This window comes from Cygnus atratus, chromosome 7, assembly GCF_013377495.2.
Source record: "Cygnus atratus isolate AKBS03 ecotype Queensland, Australia chromosome 7, CAtr_DNAZoo_HiC_assembly, whole genome shotgun sequence".
NCBI lineage: Eukaryota > Metazoa > Chordata > Aves > Anseriformes > Anatidae > Cygnus > Cygnus atratus.
In genome coordinates this window covers 3,845,929-3,864,074 of record NC_066368.1, presented here as the reverse complement: position 1 = coordinate 3,864,074, position 18,146 = coordinate 3,845,929, and the positions used below count along the sequence as shown (strand labels likewise).

At 43.3% G+C, this 18,146-nt stretch overlaps 1 protein-coding gene across 3 annotated transcripts in view; it reads left to right on the top strand.

The window, feature by feature from the left end:
• Positions 1–18,146, top strand: part of ZRANB1 (zinc finger RANBP2-type containing 1) — a 46,822-nt gene that overhangs the window by 17,908 nt on the left and 10,768 nt on the right. For all 3 annotated transcript variants that reach the window (XM_035547645.2, XM_035547643.2, XM_035547642.2), the window contains exons 5-10: positions 9,144–9,331; positions 10,935–11,088; positions 12,638–12,709; positions 13,282–13,480; positions 16,365–16,485; positions 17,348–17,477. In XM_035547645.2, the coding sequence (XP_035403538.1) occupies positions 9,144–9,331; positions 10,935–11,088; positions 12,638–12,709; positions 13,282–13,480; positions 16,365–16,485; positions 17,348–17,477 (864 nt within the window). The remainder of the gene's footprint in view (positions 1–9,143; positions 9,332–10,934; positions 11,089–12,637; positions 12,710–13,281; positions 13,481–16,364; positions 16,486–17,347; positions 17,478–18,146) is intronic.

The following is an 18,146-nucleotide window of genomic DNA, read 5'->3' as shown; positions in this document are numbered from 1 at the left end:
CTCCCAAGCATCCCTCTTGAATTCTAATAGCAGTTGTATTACATGTTAGGGCTTTTTTCCTCTGCTTTTTCAGCAGTGCTTTTTTTTTTTTTGATATTCTGGTGTTACTGAAAATATCCTGCCTTTTCAGACTTAATCAGTGTGGACATGGTTGTAATCTTCTATTTAAGAATGTGAACTTATTTATGTTTAAAGTTGCTCGTGCTTACAAGTTTCCATGTGAAATTTAAAACTGTACAAATTCTGTAAGGCACTAATGAGTTGGTTCTCCTCAAATGAACGTAGTTTGAAGGTATCTCAGAGGTGTCCTGATAACTTGCTGAGAAAGCTGTGGTTCAAAGGGAGTTGTGTGTGCTGAATCTCACTACTGTTCTGCTAAGAGCTCATGGATTCCTTCCTGTAACTTAAACTTACTATACTTTAAGTTCTATAAGAAAAAAAGGCAACTAAAGCTGTTAAGAATGACTCCTTAATTTCAGAATTTCACTTTGCATGTCACAGACGTCATGTTTTTCCAAATGGGGCTGGCAGCGGGAGTTACCTTAGGAAGACCACTTAAAGCTTCACAGCATCTTGTGTGCCGAGCTCTCTGGATGCTGTGCAGAGCACATCTGCGTGGGAGGGGTGTAGCAGTTCAGTAATTCGAAGAGCAGCAAGCCTCGTTTGTGCTAGTTGTCTTGTCGTCTTAGTGTGACGTGCTTAAAGCAACTTGAATCTTGATTGAACAATTTGGCCTGAAGCACATGTTCTTACCATCAAAATCAACTGAGTTATTGCGGCTTAATAAGTTATTGTTTGCTAGCCAGCTGGAGAGCTCGTGTGAATCTTTAGCTGAGCTGAATGCTTGTCAGTTTTTAGACAAACACAGCTACAAAATAATAAAAAAAAAGTTAATACTAAATGTCAGGTAAGCCTGTGGAAGTGGGTAGTGGCGGAGCTGGTACGTAGTCTCTCAGCGTAGCTCGGGTGACGAGCAGTGGCTTGTTAGGGTTCAGTACCTTCAGACGGCACCCATCACTTGTGCAGGGTCTACTTACTCCAAGTCTTTCTAACGTGGCAGAGATGAATCTTTATTTGTGACTTCAGGGAAAGCTACACCTGGTCCATCCAACAGTTTTGAACTGATCAGAGCCGCAAGAGTAGGAGCGGTCCTTGGCGAGACAAGGCTACTACCATCAAGGCCTCTACTTCGTTCACCTGTAGGCCGTACAGACCGGGAGGAGCGCTCCTCCTGTGTTTCAGCACGAGCAGTTTCCTTGACGCAGGATGTTCCTTCCTAACCAGGCTTAGCAGCGTCACCTCTTTCATACTCTGCAAGTCAATGTAGCTGAATGTGTTGGTGTTGTTCCTGACTTGTTTTTGTACAGCAGTTGTTAAATCCTTCAGATGATCCCTTTTCAAAAGGATGAGGTTTTAGAGCTAGGATTCAGTGTGTTTTAGTTACCGAAATCAAAGCGCCTAGCAAGTGGGGCTGTTGAGTGATGTGACACCACTCTTCCATTTGTGTTGGCCTAATATGAGGCTAATGCAAAGACCAAGGTGACTCGATTCTTGGAGAGAAGAATTTAAAAAAAAAAAAAAGTTAATATATATATAAAACTACCCTCCAGTGTGTAAGCAGAGCAGTGGTGCCGTGGGGCCAGGTAGAGCTGGGTTAAGTGCCTGCTTAAAGGTGGCTCTGCGGTGAGGTAGTACAGACGGAGAAGGATGGTCACAACCCCACTACCTGTAGAGTTTGGGGTGTGGTGCTTCAGGGCTGGCCTCACAGTGGCACTGGCGGAGTGTGGTTGCTGCAAGGTGCTTCTGGGGGGGGTCCTCGGGGTGTGTGTTTAGCTCCTGAGCTTGAACTGTAGCTCGCAGGTTAAGGGTAAGCTGTATTTCGTCTCCTTTTCCTTTCTCTTCTGCTCCTGCATATTAACTGCTGCAGGAGTGTGCTTTTTCTTTTCAAGCTCAGGTCAGTGAGGTAGCTCCCATCGTGGGCCAGACTTTCTGCTGCAGATGGCGTCTCCAAAATCAACCAGGCATGCATTCCTCCTCTCTGTCTGAGAGCAACAACTAGGAGTATGTTTCCTAAACAAACCCCAAATATTTGGAGCAATCCGTAATGAATCTTGTTTTGCGGTGCGTCCTTAAAAGGACTGCTTGCTCATTCCTGATGTTCCGACGTATGCCTGCTTAGTTTTTCCTTTGTCAACTACTTTCTTATTTTTTTTCCCCCTCTGTCGCTTTCTCATCACTTCTGAAGCAGTGCCAGGTGTCTTACCCAAGCATCCGCCAGCCTCGTGGGGAAGGAGAGCAGCCCTGCCTAGATGTAGGGGGTGTTCACTGGGCAGCAGCCTGGTGCAGCTGGAGGGGAGGGAGGCCGCCTTCCTTCTGCGGGGCATGGGGCTCCTCACCGGCAGTCGGAGCACCCCGGAGGGCCCGATGTCTCAGGTTCCAGCTGGCACGGCCACCCAGGTGGTACTCCGAGCTGCTTCTTGCTGTCCCCCTTCCATTTTCGTGCAGTACGCCCGGAAAGCAGTCCTGCTGATGAAAGCAAAGCTTGCTAGGTTTGACTGAGGGCTGTTTTAGTGGGGGGTGGTTCTTTGGTTGCTGGTTAACGAGCCCAGGGCAGTTTCCTCGTCACCCAAACCCTGCTGTGGGCTGTCAGAGCTGTAGTGAGGGAGTGGGAAGTGTATGGGTGGAAACGAGCACAGGAGGTGGGGAGAGGCCGTGCGTCGCGCCTTCCTAGTGTCACTTCAGGCTCTCCTGACGTCCCTGTGGGAAGGGAGGCGTGAATCAGTCACCGACAGGTGATTACCTGCCGTGCTGGCCGTGGCTCAATACAGCAGACAGGGCCTGGCGAATGACCGAGGGAGAAGGCCCTGTGTGAGCTGTACGACCTGTCCTCCTTCCTTCCCCTGCTACCTCGGGACGCTGGGAGGCGTGACTCGGCGAACTCCTCGTCCGTGCCAGGTAGCAGTGATGTAACGTGGAGCTCTCGCCTGGATGAGGAACGTCCTGGTGTGTCTTGTTCTGTATCACACGCCTGTGTTCTGTCACAACTGCAGTTGTGCTCGTGTGTATTGTATACGTGTTCCTGCTGTTGTGTGGCTTCCAGACCATGCAAGACTTTGCGTTCCTTACTCCTTGGTAGAAAACCCGGACTCCTGAAGTAGATTTTTATTTAGGACTCTTGACTCCTTTTAAAGTCTCGGTGATGTTTTATGCTAAAAATAACTGAGTAATGACCAAGAATAGTTATTTGCCTTGGAAACAGCAATAATTAACTTTTAAAAATCTTTCATATTTCTCTATCCTGCCTCCGTACAGGGTGCAACTGTGGAAGCAAGTGATCAGCCGTCAGTGCAGCTGGGGGTTGGAAACATCTGACAGATAGGAGAGGGCACAGGGAGCTCCTCCAGCAGTTCTTCACGTGTGTTCTGCTCTGCCTCCTAATAACGTGTTGGGGGCGTGCTGAGGGACTCTGTGGGTGTGAGGGCTGTTCGCATGGAAAGAAGAAGGCTATGCGCTGGATGGCCTCCAGTTTGAGGTACAGGTCTTCTTGGAAGCTGCTTATTCTGAAGTTGCTGCAAGTTGCAGAGCTTGAGAAACTGAGAATGCAACATGCAGAGGGGGTTCTGCTTCAAGCTATCGTTACCTAGAGGGTGATCGGCCGATGATTGTGTGCCGGGACTAAGGAGGGTGTCAGGAGACCTCCCAGAGATGACGCACTTCCTTCTCCAGTCCAGCTCACGTTGTTTACCGTAGCATTGTCACCTCCTCAGTTCGAAGAAATCTCTCATTTTTGGGTTGTTCTTTAGCTGCTTGATCTGAACCCAAAGGCTTGTTCACACTCTTCCACTAACTTAGCAAAAAAGTTCTATTTATGTAAGCAGGTGTGTTGGGGATATTCACTGTCTTCAGCTTGGTTTGTTTCATTTCAGCTTAATCCTGTTCAACCTCTTCAAAGATTGAGAATGCCTGTGCTGTCGTGCATGCAAGCCTGCATGTCTGCCTCTGGATGAAGGGTTTTTTTTTTTTTTTTCAGCTTTTGGGGGTCAGGAGCCTGCTGCAGTCGGTTGCTGTCTGACCCACGGCATCTTGCTGCTCTGTGGTAGCTCTCCTGTGTCCGCAGCAGGTCAGAGGAGGTATTGTTGAGGAACCCGTAAGGAAATCAACAGCAAGTGTGGTCAAAGTGAGGGTTAATATTCTCTGTCCTTGCTTGCCTTTAGTCTCTCCCTGTGTATTTAAACCCGGGAGCTGTCGGAAGAGCTGGTGGCCCCCTGTCCTGACCCCACGTTCCAGTTCTGCCCGGTTCTGTCCCCCTCAGCCTCCCAGCTGCCCTGTGCAAAAACGGCAGAGCTGCATCGCAGTCTCTTTGAAAGAACCGGAGTAGCGCATTTGCAGGCTGTGCCAGCCTGCCTGCTCCAGAGAGAGTGAAGTAAATAAAGGCTGCCGTACGGTGTTTTCTTTGGGAACTTTACACCTGGAGGTTTAGAAATCGTTGAGACTGTGCAGGTAAGGCAAATAGGATTTAGCTTTGTAGGTAGCTTGTAAGCTGTTGTATATTTCCAAGTTTGCTTAGCTGCACTAAACCTCGTAAATATTTACATGTTCTAAAGAAGAAATTTAATAGTATCGTAGCTGAAGTAGTTCTAGTTCTTGCAACTAGCCTAATTATGGGGTTATTAAATGTGAGCAAAGATAACAGCTGGTATCTGATGAAGATGGCTGTAACGGTTGTAGCAGAGCAGTGCAGGAGCAGCCTTGTGCAAATAGTCGTTAGTGGGTAACTTAATATTTTTTAAACTTGGAGATTAAGAAGGTTATTCAAAAAGGCTATTGTCTTATGTGCGCTGAGGTTGTGTATTCCAGGTCTGAGCTGTCTGTAAGAGCTTGGGCTTTACTAGTAGAAGAAAAAACATTGGCTCCCAGTGCTGTGAACGAAGACTGTAGGAAGAGGAAATGGCTGAGTGGTGCATGGGAACACAGCTGAACCCTTGCGACTTCTCTTCTCTTGACTTGCGTGCAGCCCTTAATGCTGTCCCGTCACTGAGGGTGACAGGCTGTAGTCATGTGCGTTTGCTTTGCTTAATGCACAGACTTTTTTTGGTGATGAGGGAGGGGAGAGGGGACCTGATGGTCACAGAGCAGCGCCTGTGGCTTGCGGTGTCAAGCTGCCGCTTCTGGAATGCGCTTTAAAGAAAAACTATCCTTGCTGTGGCTCAGGAGTGTACCCGGTGTTGTAAGGAGCCGTTTGCAGACGTGGAGCTCGTGTAAACAATCAGAGCTGTGCCCCAGCCAGAGCTCTGGCTGCCCGAGCACGCGGGATGCTATGTGAACAATCTCGAGGCAAATGCCACTCTTCCCTTGACATTTCCACAGCGCGAGGAATGCGGTGGGTGTCAGCGGGGAGCGATCCAACTGGCACGGGCTGTATCGGAACACGATTCAAAGGCTGCTTGTTTAGCTGATCAGGCACTTGTGTTTTATGAAACGTAGTGAATTATAGCACCAGTAGATACTTCTGTAGCATTGCTTGTCAATCGTGTTTTGTTAAGCTGTGTTTAAATAAAGCAGTGAATTGGAGGCTATCATCCATCCATCCGATAGAAATCAAAGCCCTAGGAATGTGCCTCCCCTTGTCAACAAAAACACGAAGAGCTCATTTCAGAGCGGTGGTGCAGAACTGAATTACAGACTGTCTTGAATTTTGCGTGTAGGCAAGCTTACCCCCATCATTTTGTGGCAAGACCTGCATTTCCCGGTGCAGATTTCTGACAGTTTGTTTCAGAAACTGCTGTGTCTCCGCTCAGCGTTGGCTTTACCCTTGGATTGTGCTGGCTGGCACCTGATGGACTGTCAGCAGCTTACCCTGCTCTTCTGAAGCAGCTCAAACAGGGTAGATATTTGGGTAGGAAGGGCCAGAGGGGTTTGTGGTGACCACAGAAGAGGCTGTGCTGTAGTGATGCTTGGGGTGCTTCCCTCGGGGTATTCTGGTGCAGACTAGCACCAGGCACTACAGCATGCAGCAGGTTTGCAAGAGCAAACTTCTTATAAGGAGACAGACCCATAATGAGCTCTGTAGGGGGGAAAAATGTGTGAAACAAGCCCAGTATGGTTTGATTTTGTGTGCCTTGCTCATCTGCTGGGACTCCGTTACAGCAGAGCTAGGGCACACCTCATGGTGCATCCAGAAGCAAGCTCGCCTGGATTTGTGGTAAAAGGGAGCTGCTGCCACTTTTTTTCTTTAGTCATTTGGCTGCCTGGGTTAAAAGAATAGAGGATGACCAGATCTGGTGCTTGCACATCCCCTCTTCTCCACAGCTGTAACTGCTTGCTTGATGCATCATTTAGGGCACCTCCACTGTTGTTTAATTCTCACAGTGTTGCCAACCCCATACCTAAAGCACACTTACAATCTCAGTTTTTATAATGAAGTCTTGAAAGCATATATGGATTGCCCATTTTTTCATGTATGTATTCTCATTAGCTTAAATCCCACCAGTGAGTTTTAGAAATGTGCTCTTCAGATGAAAACTTGTATAGCAACCTCAGTAATTAATTCTAGGACATGGAAGGAACTTCTTGGAATGCCAAGTATTGCAAGACTTGGGAATAAACTTGGGACTAAACTGCAAGAACTGGCAGTACCGCGTACAGCACATGTCACTGATTTAGGTCCTTGTTGCAGCTTGCAGTAAGTGCTTGAAGGCATTGCAAAACCTCACACGACTGCCTCCCGGCATCAGTTGTTGCTGAGGTTTGATGGTAGGAAGCTGCTGTAGCAGCTCTCTGTGGGGGGCTTAAAAAGAGTAACGACAAATACCTGGGCGCTGTCTGGGGGCTGTAGTAGCGTGTGCTACGATGCAGTGTGTACTTGGCGGCCTGGTTCACTGGAACTGTTGGGAATTTTGGGGTCTGATCATCTGTCACCAAAAAATCATTAGGGATCACACGGGATGTTTGATTCTTTTAATTTCGATGCCTTCAAAATATAAGGGTATGAAGTGACTGCTAATTTTTAGCAAGATGTCGTCCCTAAGTTAATGTAACAATACAAAGGGTGTCGTAAGGTAGCAGAGAATCTGCTCTTCCGTCAGGATTCTTCTTTCCCTGTGGTTTCTTGAGTGTTTGCTAACAGGTGATCTTGAGCTGAAGCTGTGGTGTAATTAACCTTAAGAAAAGGAGTCATGAGAAACTGGACGACTTCGAGATCTGTGTATACATACAGAGCTACAGTGATGCTTCACAAGCAGCCTTGGTACCACCTTAGCAGTTTCCCAAGTACGCGGTTATGTGGAAGTGAAATGCTACAGTTGGCATGCTTGGGATGAATGCGGCACGCACTGACACAACCGCACCTTTTCCCTTAGTATGCCTTAGTTCCGCCCAGAAGTGGGAATGTAACGGGAGCACAGCTGTGTTGGTCGTATATCCCATGTTGTGGTCCTCTAATTAATGGTTTTTTTTAGAGTCTTGAAACTCTGACCAGTGCATTGACCAGTGACAGGGCTTTTCATTGAAATGAAATAGGACTTCTGAGTGCTTGAGAAAGTGGTACGTGTTGTATGACCGAAACCTGCGGTTGCAGTTGTTGCTTTTGACTACCCTTGAAATGAGTAATCTAACTTTCAGCTGTGGAGGCTTAATAAGTAGAGCCGGTAACTTTGAAGAGAAATGTCTTGCAACTGATAATCCGTTTTCATTCTGCATTTTTTGTGAAAGCTTTGCAAGCTCTTTGTATTAATTTATAAATTGTTTAAATGATGAACTTTCTGGTCAACTGAAGAACCATTTCCCAAGTCCTGGACTAACCAGCAACCCAGTGGTTAGTGTTCTTCTTCCCCGGTAATATGTGCTTCTTTCTCTTTTCCTTTTCTGTCTGATGTTTGATTTCTTTTTTTAAATCCTGAGCAGGAGTGCCCCGATTGAAACTTCCCCCTTCCCTTTTGATGGATTTTTTGAGTCTTTGTAAAGTTGAGTGAAGGAAAGACTTGTTGCCTCTTCCAGTATCATGGGCTGTAGGTAAATACCGGCTCAACTGCTGACTAACAAACTGGCACAGAGGTATAGCTGCAGAAGATAGGGGAGAGGGTTTTCTTGGTGTTGGGGTCTGTGTTCTTACTCTTCTGCTTGTGAGCTGCTGCAAATTGAGGTTCTTCGTAACGGTGAGTTAGTGTTCTGTTTGCTTTTCCGTTAAAGATGGCTTTAAGGTTCTGCTTCTTCAACTCATGCTTCACAAGAGAACAACGTAATGCTATCTAAAATAACATCTTAACTTCAAAATCCCTTCAACTATACCTTCAAAAAAAGTCTTAGATTGGAGTCGATACTGTTAAAGACGATTCCACCACACCTTGTAGATGATGGATTCTGGTAATTGCAGCTAAGGAATGCGTTCAGCATGAATGGTCTTGATATGAATGTGGCACACAAGTTAGATTCCTGGGGACTGTAGAAGATACCAGGGCTCTTCCCTTATCTTGCTTTAGAAACTACAGCAACACAAAGTTGATGCAATGTGTGTTTGTGGGTGTGGTTTCTCTTTAATTCTTTGAATTATTCTTTATATCAGTACTCTCAGAGTAACTGAACAATAACTGTAAGTTCAGGTAGTAGCAGAGAGCGTGAGCTGAAATGTGTTCAGTATCCTCTTCCAACAATATTCTAAAATATACTTGGAAGAAGAAGTCGTATTTCAAAAACAACATTTAAGTGTTTGATTTCTTAGATCTGTTGGTTTGTTTTTAAGGTAAGTTAACAAGGGAAGATACAATACAGTAACCTCTGTACTATGAATGACTTTCCTTCAGTGCTGTTGATCAAATGAAACGATAGGATGTTCTGCTAGCTATTTCCTGGCACAAGGGTCCTTAGCACCTCTTGATAGCTGGCTTTTGATCTGCCATATCTTCCAACTATTTTGGGTGTAGAAAGAGCCTAGAAGGCAAGGTAAGTCTAAGTATAGATACTTTTTTTTCTTGTTTCCCTTTGGAAAAAAAGATCATTTGCAAGTTTCTTGATATTCAGTTGATTTTCGTGTGTTCGGTCTGCATTAGACTATGTAGAGGTAAACTCTGTTAAATAAGGGCTTGATCCAGAGCAGCCCGTTTGCTATCTACAACGAATTGATTTCCAATTGTTTACTCCCCCTTCAGGAGTTGTAGAAGGTGATTTAGCTGCTGTTGAAGCTTACAAGTCATCAGGAGGAGACATTGCCCGCCAGCTTACCGCAGATGAAGTACGCCTGCTAAATCGTCCTTCTGCTTTTGACGTCGGGTACACGCTTGTACATCTAGCGATACGCTTCCAGAGACAAGATATGCTAGCGATCTTGCTTACGGAGGTGAGTTACTTGGGCTGCTGCGTGGAGTGAATAGGAACTTCATGTAACAGTGCCTTTGTTTGCAGCCAGTGACATGTAACTTGATGTGCCAGCAGATAGACACTGACGTTGTTAGAGGATATGAACTGCTGCCTTGTGCCTTTTTTCTCTTGATCTTTCTCCCAAAGAAGCAAATTTACTTAAAAACTGTGTGGATCTGGTGGTCTTGAGGACATTCAGCTTGCCTATTAAAACGTGCAGTCTTGGCACGTGTTCTGACCTCACCGGTGTGGAAGCCAGCTATTGTGTGGCTTCCTGTGCTTTGGGTGGGGGAGAGGAAATGCCCCGAAGGCAGAACACTGAGATCAATGGCAGCTTAACCTTTTTGAGTTCTGTTAATGGATAAGTCTACCTGACAATGGATTGCTCTTTCCTTTCTTCTCTGGGATTCCTGGGAGCAAATACCTTGCCCTGCAAAATTACTCCATTTTTCCACTCTTCCCTGTTGCATAGACTAGCCGGTTCCTCTGACTTTTTGCTCTGGCACGTTCCATTTCCTTGTGTTTTTTTTCTCTGGAGCACCTTACTTCTGGTGATCTTTGCCTGTGGTTAGTCCCTCCCTCTTGGGAGGCCTATAGCTATTGCTACGTCTCTTGGTTTTCTTCGTTCTTTGATTTAGTTTCTCACCTGATCAAAGACAAAATTTTACTCTACTGTTGCCTCTCCTTTATTCTGCCTGCCTGCTGCCCTCCCTGTTTTGATGCGTAATGCAACTTTCAAGCATGTGTTCATGAGGAAAGCAGCCTGCCTCAGAAGAAGTGCACGAGGATGATGGAATGCGTAGGGTTGAGTAATTAAACAGAGCAGATGAAGCAAGACAAATGGACCTAAAGTCTTGACGGCTACATACTTACATGTGACTAATACCAGTACTTTTTGTGCAGCTCACGTAGTTTTCTGTGTGGATAAAGTTGATTTGCTGCAAAACAAAAATGAACAGAAAATTCTGTAAGAGTATCAGTTGTTGGAAATACTTAAGTCTTTGAAAATGTCTAGCGCTACTTGAGCCATAGCGATACCCTCCTTTGCTAGGGCATTAACTAGAGTAGAGAAAATACCTTCTAAAGATTTGTTTAAATATCCAGTGTCAATCCCAATGTCACTTGCCCTGTATCATTGTATGACTTCCTTTTGCCTCTAAGTAGAATCCAGATAAATAAAAGTGTCTTACCTTAATAACTTTTGGGAAGCTTCTCAGAAGGAAATTCTGTTGTGCTATGGTATTGTATTGTAATGTTAAATGTAGTTGAGGCTCACGTATAAATTTTGAGGTATATTTATTACCTGTTGCTTTTTTTGCTTTCCTATTTCTACTGGAAGTGGTCATCTGTTAATTCATTTCTTTGACTTAAAGAGATTTTTAGCCAGTTTCAGCTGCGTTCTAAATGAGACATTAATTCATTGAGAGTAACTGTGCATTTTATCCTTCAGAGTACTAATGCTTATACCTTCATTGCAGCACTTACTAAAAAAAAAAAAAAAATACTTTCCCCTGATGGAGATGACTGCAAGTCTTCATACCGAACTAGAAACAATGCTGAGTGCAGTAACTGTTATGTTCCAGGTGTCACAGCATGCAGCGAAGTGCATTCCTGCCATGGTGTGTCCAGAGGTCACAGAACAAATTCGTCGCGAAATTGCTGCATCTCTTCATCAGCGGAAGGGAGACTTCGCTTGCTATTTTCTGACTGACCTTGTAACGTTTACGTTACCTGCAGGTAGCTACGAAATTCTTCTGCTCCTAAGTGGTTGGGTTTTTCTGGTTGGTTGATTTGTTTTTGTGATCTGGTTGAGAGTTGCTAGTTTCAGATGTGTATTTTGACTCTCTGCGGGTGGTGGTGTGTGTAGGTTTTATTTTTGTTTTTTAATAGTCGAGGTTAGATCTAGTAGTTGAAATCCCTTACTAACACTCAGTTGTGCACTCTTCTACCTGTACTTTATTCTTGTGAAGTTGTTATTCTCTTCAAACGTGAGGAAATAAAAGAAAAGTTGAGTCATGTAGGGAAAGGCTGTGTAAAGATGGGAGCTCAGATGTTTCTGGGCTCTCATAGGATTTTTCCCGTAGCTATGTTAGTTTTCAGTCCTTTCCTATAATGCCCAGAGCTATTTTTTAGTTATGTACTGATTAGAGCAGTAACACTTTATGAATACTTTGATGTACTCGGAGATCAAGAGAACGTTTTTCAACTGCTTGCTCATTAACAAACCAACCACCACCAACAAAAACTATTAGAATATATATATATATATATCTATATTTAATTTTCATTAGCTGTTTCCCTTTAATAGAAGTACTACCAGAGGTAAGAAATACATAGATGTAAATTCCACTGATCAGTAGATTCATCTGTCCTTTTTGTAAAGCAGTAGCACTGTAAGAATTCTGTCTGGAACCTCCTGTGGCTAAATGGTTGCAAGCCTGCCTTATTTTTATACCCTTAACTTTTCCATACAATATACAGTCCCTTATGTGTATCCGCGTGTGTGCACAGGTATATAATACATATTTTTACCCTGTAAAAACAAGTATTGGAGTTTTAGCAGGTGCAACAGTGCTGATTGTTTGACCAGATACAGGAATCACAAAAGTTTCTCCCATTATGCAACTTCACCTTTCTTTAACGTGGATGTGTAACTGCAGGTTCTGTTTGTAAAGTTTTTGGACCAGTTGTTAGTACTGGCGCTTGCCATGCCACAGCTCTGTAGTTTTCTCACTGTCTTCTAGCCTGCAAGCTGTGGCCTGCAGACCGTTGGGGTTATCTAAACTGTTTTGTTGATGCTTACATGAAATGACTGAAGGTTGGTCTTCTGTACAAGACCAAGTCCCTTGGCAAACAGTACCTGTCCGCTGGGCGAGACCAGAGGGGAAGGCTTCCAGAAAGGTGGAAAACTGCTACTCTGAATTGAAGGCTACTCTGAATGGAAGTGGTCCTAAACGCAGTAGGGGTGAAAATGCTTTTTTCCATGTCAGTGTGGTTCTCTACTTCGCTTTTGCCTTCAGAGAAATCTGTTCTTACTTTTCATGTGCTGTGACGATCCTTTCTGTGTAAAAGGTGTGCTGGTCAGTCTGAGATCTCTATTTTAAAATAGTGTGCTCTGTGAAGCCTATGATCACAAATGACAGATCTGAAAGATAAGTTTTTACAAAAAGACGTTACAGAAGGTAGGGCAAAAGCTGTTACATAAATTCTCCTGAGCGTCAACTGGCAACATTTCTCTTTTATGGTAACATTAAGTGATTTTTTGTATCTTTTTCAATTTTTCCAGATATTGAAGACTTACCGCCCACAGTCCAAGAAAAGTTATTTGATGAAGTACTTGATAGAGATGTTCAGAAAGGTAAACGTTCTTGAGAATGGCTAGAATTTCTCTCTGCTTGTCAGTAGAGAATACTCCTCTTCAATAAAATGTACATGTGTAAATGTGGCATTATTGCCTGAAGTTGTTTTCAATATAGATTTGATGCTTTCAAGTTAATCTCTACCCTGAAATTATTTTAACGTTTACATTCTATATAAGAGGCAGAGTGAGAATGGAGTCTTTAGAAATTATTTCTAATGTGTCTTTGGATTTCTTTGTGTGTCCTTCTGTTGTTAGCTTGGTTTTTTTAGCTTTACAGCTTCAAGTCACAAGCTCTTTAAAGAAAATTGAACAGTTTTCTTTGGTAGTAATCCTGAAGCAATTGATGTGATGTTTCTTTAAGGCTAGCACATGTGTTTTTCCTTCTCCTGAGAGCACATAGCCCAGGGAAGTTCCTTTAGCTGCTGTAGTTAATCTGTATTTGTAGTATGAGGGAAAATTAGTTTTAATCATGTAAATGGGTAAATTTGGTGAGGTTACGCTATTAGTGTGCTGTTTGGATTCAGAGACTTCAAATGCAAAGGAGATTTTAAGACACTGTCATATTGCAGAGCTAGAAGAGGAATCTCCCATCATTAACTGGTCGCTGGAACTGGGCACCCGCTTGGACAGCAGGTTATATGCACTTTGGAATCGGACTGCAGGGGACTGCCTGCTTGATTCAGTACTACAAGCTACTTGGGGCATTTACGACAAAGATTCAGTGCTGCGGAAAGCTCTTCACGACAGTTTACATGACTGCTCACATTGGTAAGTTTTTATGCCAACTCGAGACAGCTTTCCACGTAGCACAGTAGCTGATTGTAGTATACCAACAGAAAAAAGCAAATTTGTTCTGGGCTCTGTGGATCAAAGGTGTTGAGTCAGTGTGATTCATGTTGTAATCTAGTTCTAGCTTACTTTAAACACACCGCTGGAAACTTGGGCATCCTGACGTCAGTGATGGTTTGTGATCTTCAGCAAGTAGCGTATAAAACAAAGTAAATATTTCATGCTCTGTGCTTGTCAGGAGTGCACTCGCAGCAGTTAGAACTGGAATTTCTGTATCCTTCAGTGCAAATCATATACACGCTGTGTCTTGCTGCTGTTGGTGGACAGTTTGCGGAAGATTGTTAGGAGATAGCTTCATACAGGAATTAAAGGCTTTCAGTATTTTCCTTCCATCTGCTCAGTTACAGCTTTATTCAGTGCTGCTCTTCTTGTTCCTGTTCTGTCTGCTCAAATAATGGCAGTAAAGCAGAGTGTTGACATTTAACTAGTGCTGTCATTTAGCTGTAGAATTAATTTATCTTTCCGAATTAACTTGTGGTGCTTTACACTGGCAACCTTCTTTAGTCCCATACTGTGGGTTGCCTCTGGAAGGAGAACTTTTGTAGTTGAAACCCAGCTGGTCTACGCCAACACCAAGTGAGCAACGGGACTAAGGCAGGATATTGGTGAAAACTAAAGTAAGACAGAGGAGGTCAGATTCCTTATGTCCTTGCCATCAAGGACAAACTCTATCAGCCAGCATGCTAGGGGATAGGCTTTCTCTCTCTTTCTTAGGAAGTCAAAGAAGGTTGACTGTAGGGATATGTTTAAGTAGCTTCTGTGACTGCTGCCCCCAGCTACCTGCTGTTTCTCCAAACACTCAGAATTAGCATCCAGAGCTGGATGCAGTGAAGAGGTGCTTTGCTCTTTTCCTGAGATCGTGTCTTCCAATGGCTCTGTCGCTGCTTTACAGTTGTTTATAGTGGAATGTGCATCTTGACCACACAGGAATGTGCCTGGCCTCAGAGGCAGTTCTATCATAAACTTCTGTTCTGGCCTTAGAAGATCAGATTTTGTTCTGTATGGTAACAAAACCAAGCATGGTATGCAAAAGCATGCGGCAGACTACTGAGGTTTAAACCAATCTTTCAAAATGTTAACGCGAGCTGTTGTTGGCTTACTGTTGTCAAACATAACGCTCGTCATTTACAGTGTAGTAAGTCTGGTTAAGCTTTTCAGTTCATATTCTAGGCAGAAGTTGCGTTTTATTCTGAATTTAGTATTTATTCATATTGAAAGCACAGGGGTGTGTTTTATCTGGTTCGTACGCACCTTTACAGCTGTTTGAATGCAGTTGCTTACCTTCAGCCTGCATAACGTTATTTACTAGTTTGTCATTAGGAAAGTCAGCACAGGTTCTAGTACAGACATCTACAGAGCTGTGTCCTTGATAGGAACTCATCGGCTTCTAGATGGAAATTCTTGAAGAATCAGCTGGCATTTTAGTGGTGATAACATATCAGACTTGAGCCAGAACTCCTTTCTGGGTTCTTAACCCCCCCCCCCCCAGCAGGGTGCCCAGCCCCAGGTCCCGGTGGGTTTGAAGCTCTCCAGGAGGAGCCCCCAGCCCCTCTCTGGGCAGCCTGTGCCAGGGCTGTGGCACCCGCCCAGCACAGACGTGCTGCTGGGGGCCAGGGGCAGCAAGTCCAGAAGATGCCCCGTATGTCTATTATTGTGAGGATGCACATAAACCTACCAAAATATCTTATTAGCAGGTCTTAATGTTTAAAGATTTCAGCAGTAGCTGGGGAAACCAGCTTGGTTGGCGAAGGCTGATAGATGCACCAAGATTTTAGGATGATGACATCCTTACTGAGAAAGCACAGGAAAGGTTCTCCCCATCATTTTTTTCAGATTTTAATTAGTTTGTTTCAATGACTGTTTTTTAATAAGCTGAACTTCAGAATGGTTTCTTTGTTTTTGCATTGAAGGCCGCTGTTTAAAAGTCGGCTTCGCAGTCTTCGCTAAACCCTTGTTCTTAATGCAAAGCTCTGGTCTTTCGGTAGTACAGTGGTTGGACGGAGTTTAAAATTTAAAAAGTCAGCGTATGCTCTTTAATGCATTTGTCATTTTTCGCTGTAGTTGATTAAGAAAGATAAAACACTGGGACTGAAGTAGCATATAAAGTGCTAATTTTTAATAAAACAAATTAAAACGTTATGACTTAGAGTATAAATGGGATCAGTTGCGTTTTCTGGTATGTACTTTTGTTTTGATCCGTGCTGCTTTATCTCTCCCCCATATAATATTACTCCACTCTTTGCTCCAAAAGCTGACATAAAACAGATTCTGCCTCTTAACTATAGTCTTTCTGAAGTTGATCTGCTGGCACTTTGGAGTGAATTGGCACAGGAGATGGTTAAAGAAGAGAATACCTGTATTGTTTGTGTGAGAACAGTGAGTAATTCTCGTACATGAAATGGAACGTCTTGGTTTTGTTTGCCATAGGTCAACACTTCAAAAATAAATAAAGCTAAATAAGACTTCAAAAAAGCTATTACAAGACGTATCAAACTAGCCAGGAGCCTTTTAGGAACTTGCATCTATTACAGCATGTTCGCTGTAGGCGTGATGATCCCAAGTGATTTCTTAAATGAGGATTAGCAAATGGAGTCTCATGAAGATCTTAAAAACCAAACTAAACAAAAAAAAAAACACCCACAAACCTATTTTCCTGATGTATGCTTTCTTTCTTCCTGTTCGTTACAGATTTGGGATAAAGGGTTACAAGGGCTGAATACTGCTATCAGACGTACAGTATGTATTTTTGTATGAGTACATATTGTTGTCTTTACCATTCTCTGCCTCCCCCCCCATATTTTAGGTTCTATACACGCTGGAAAGAATGGGAATCGTGGTATTCCCAAAGCTTTGGTTTACATTTCTCGTTGCGCGAGGAACAGTGGCAGGAAGATTGGGCATTCATACTCTCTCTTGCGAGCCAGGTAAGAAAACTTCTTTCCAATGGCAAGCTTATAAAGGATATTTTAATCTGTCTGAAAAGAAATTTCAGGAACTGAGTGCTCTTCAGGAATAAGGATTTTCTTTTACAAATAAAAGCATTCCTCTTAGGCCAATGATGTTGAATTATTACTGCGTAGGCTCTTCCAGCCAAGTTGGGAAGATTTCATTTAAAATTTTTTTGACCTTACTGTTATGCAGTACAGTATGAAAAAGTTGGATTACATTGGTGCCAAAATGAAGTTTGCAGAGTAAACTAGTACGTAACAGTCTCCTTGATATCCTACCTCTTGCAACACGTATCTCCTAGAACATACCTGTAAATCTGTAAGCTTAAACTAGTGCGACTTTGGCAATTTGATATTTACACCACCCCTCCAAAATGAGAATTACATCTCAATAAGCTTCCAACTATAAGAATAGTTTAGCTCCTCTTCTAAAGTGTGTATGTCTGTTTTTTTTGTCATTGCTATTTTCCTGTCATTTGTTTTGGATGTCCTCTTTTCCCATCGTCAAAAGATATTTACCCTAACCTTTCCCCAAACAAGTGAATTATTTTTAGACTAAATATTTTGCAGAGCTTCACTGCTAACTGCGGAATGAGATGTTAGATTGAATTGGGGAGATGGGACAAAGAATTATTACAGATGATTAAGTTATTTTGCAAGCTGAAATGTTTTTGCTTATCTGTAACTGACATGTGGTAGTCTTCTACTCTTTCAATTTTGTCAAACCAGATCACTCTTAAAAGCGTTATCTGTCTCAATTTGGAGAATGTTTTTCAAATTTCAAAGTAGAAAGAGTAAGTTCTTTTTCAAATGTTCTCTTTGTTTATGTTTGGTTCAGCCTGGAGCAAGTTTGGAGCAGACACACATTTTTGTACTTGCACATATTCTTAGAAGACCAATTATAGTTTATGGAGTAAAATATTTTAAGAGTTTCCGAGGAGAAACATTAGGATATACCCGTTTTCAAGGTAAGCCTGTTGTTTTTTCAGATTTAATATTAAGAAATGTTTAGCTATAAATCGTGAACATAAAGGCAGTTGAAAGGAGAATGACACAAGCTACTAGATGGAGGGGGGTGGAGTTGCATTTGATGTAAACTTTCTTCTGCTATTAAAAAGAACAGAACAAACCCCACAAAACTGCCAGTTTTTCATTCTGTGGTGGGCATGCTGCCTTTTACCACAGGGTAAACGAAAAGTCACCTGACCTCCGCGCAGCATGCTCTTGGCCTATAATTTATTTAAAGTGTTCTGGGTGGTGCGAACTTATCGAAAGTTGTGTGGTCTGTACTGCTGTAAGACACAGGAGGCTCAACAAATGGAATCCGAAATGTTGCTTGGTGGTGGTAGCAGCAGCTGTAAATGTTCACTTTAAATTGTATTTAGCCTTCCTTGAAGGATACTCTCCAGTGTGCTTTATAAACCCGGGGGGGAGGCAGGCAGAAGGTGTTTGTATTCTTTGTATTGGCATAATTTCTCAGGAGTAATGTATTTGGGTGTTTTTTCAGCCTTGTTGTTCTGCAGCACTGTAGGAGGTGAATTGTGGAGCAGCCCTAAAGAACGGTGAAAAGGAGTTGCCCTCAAAGCAAGAGGCAGGGGTATACAAAGAAAGGTAGAGAGATTACAATAGGGTGGAGA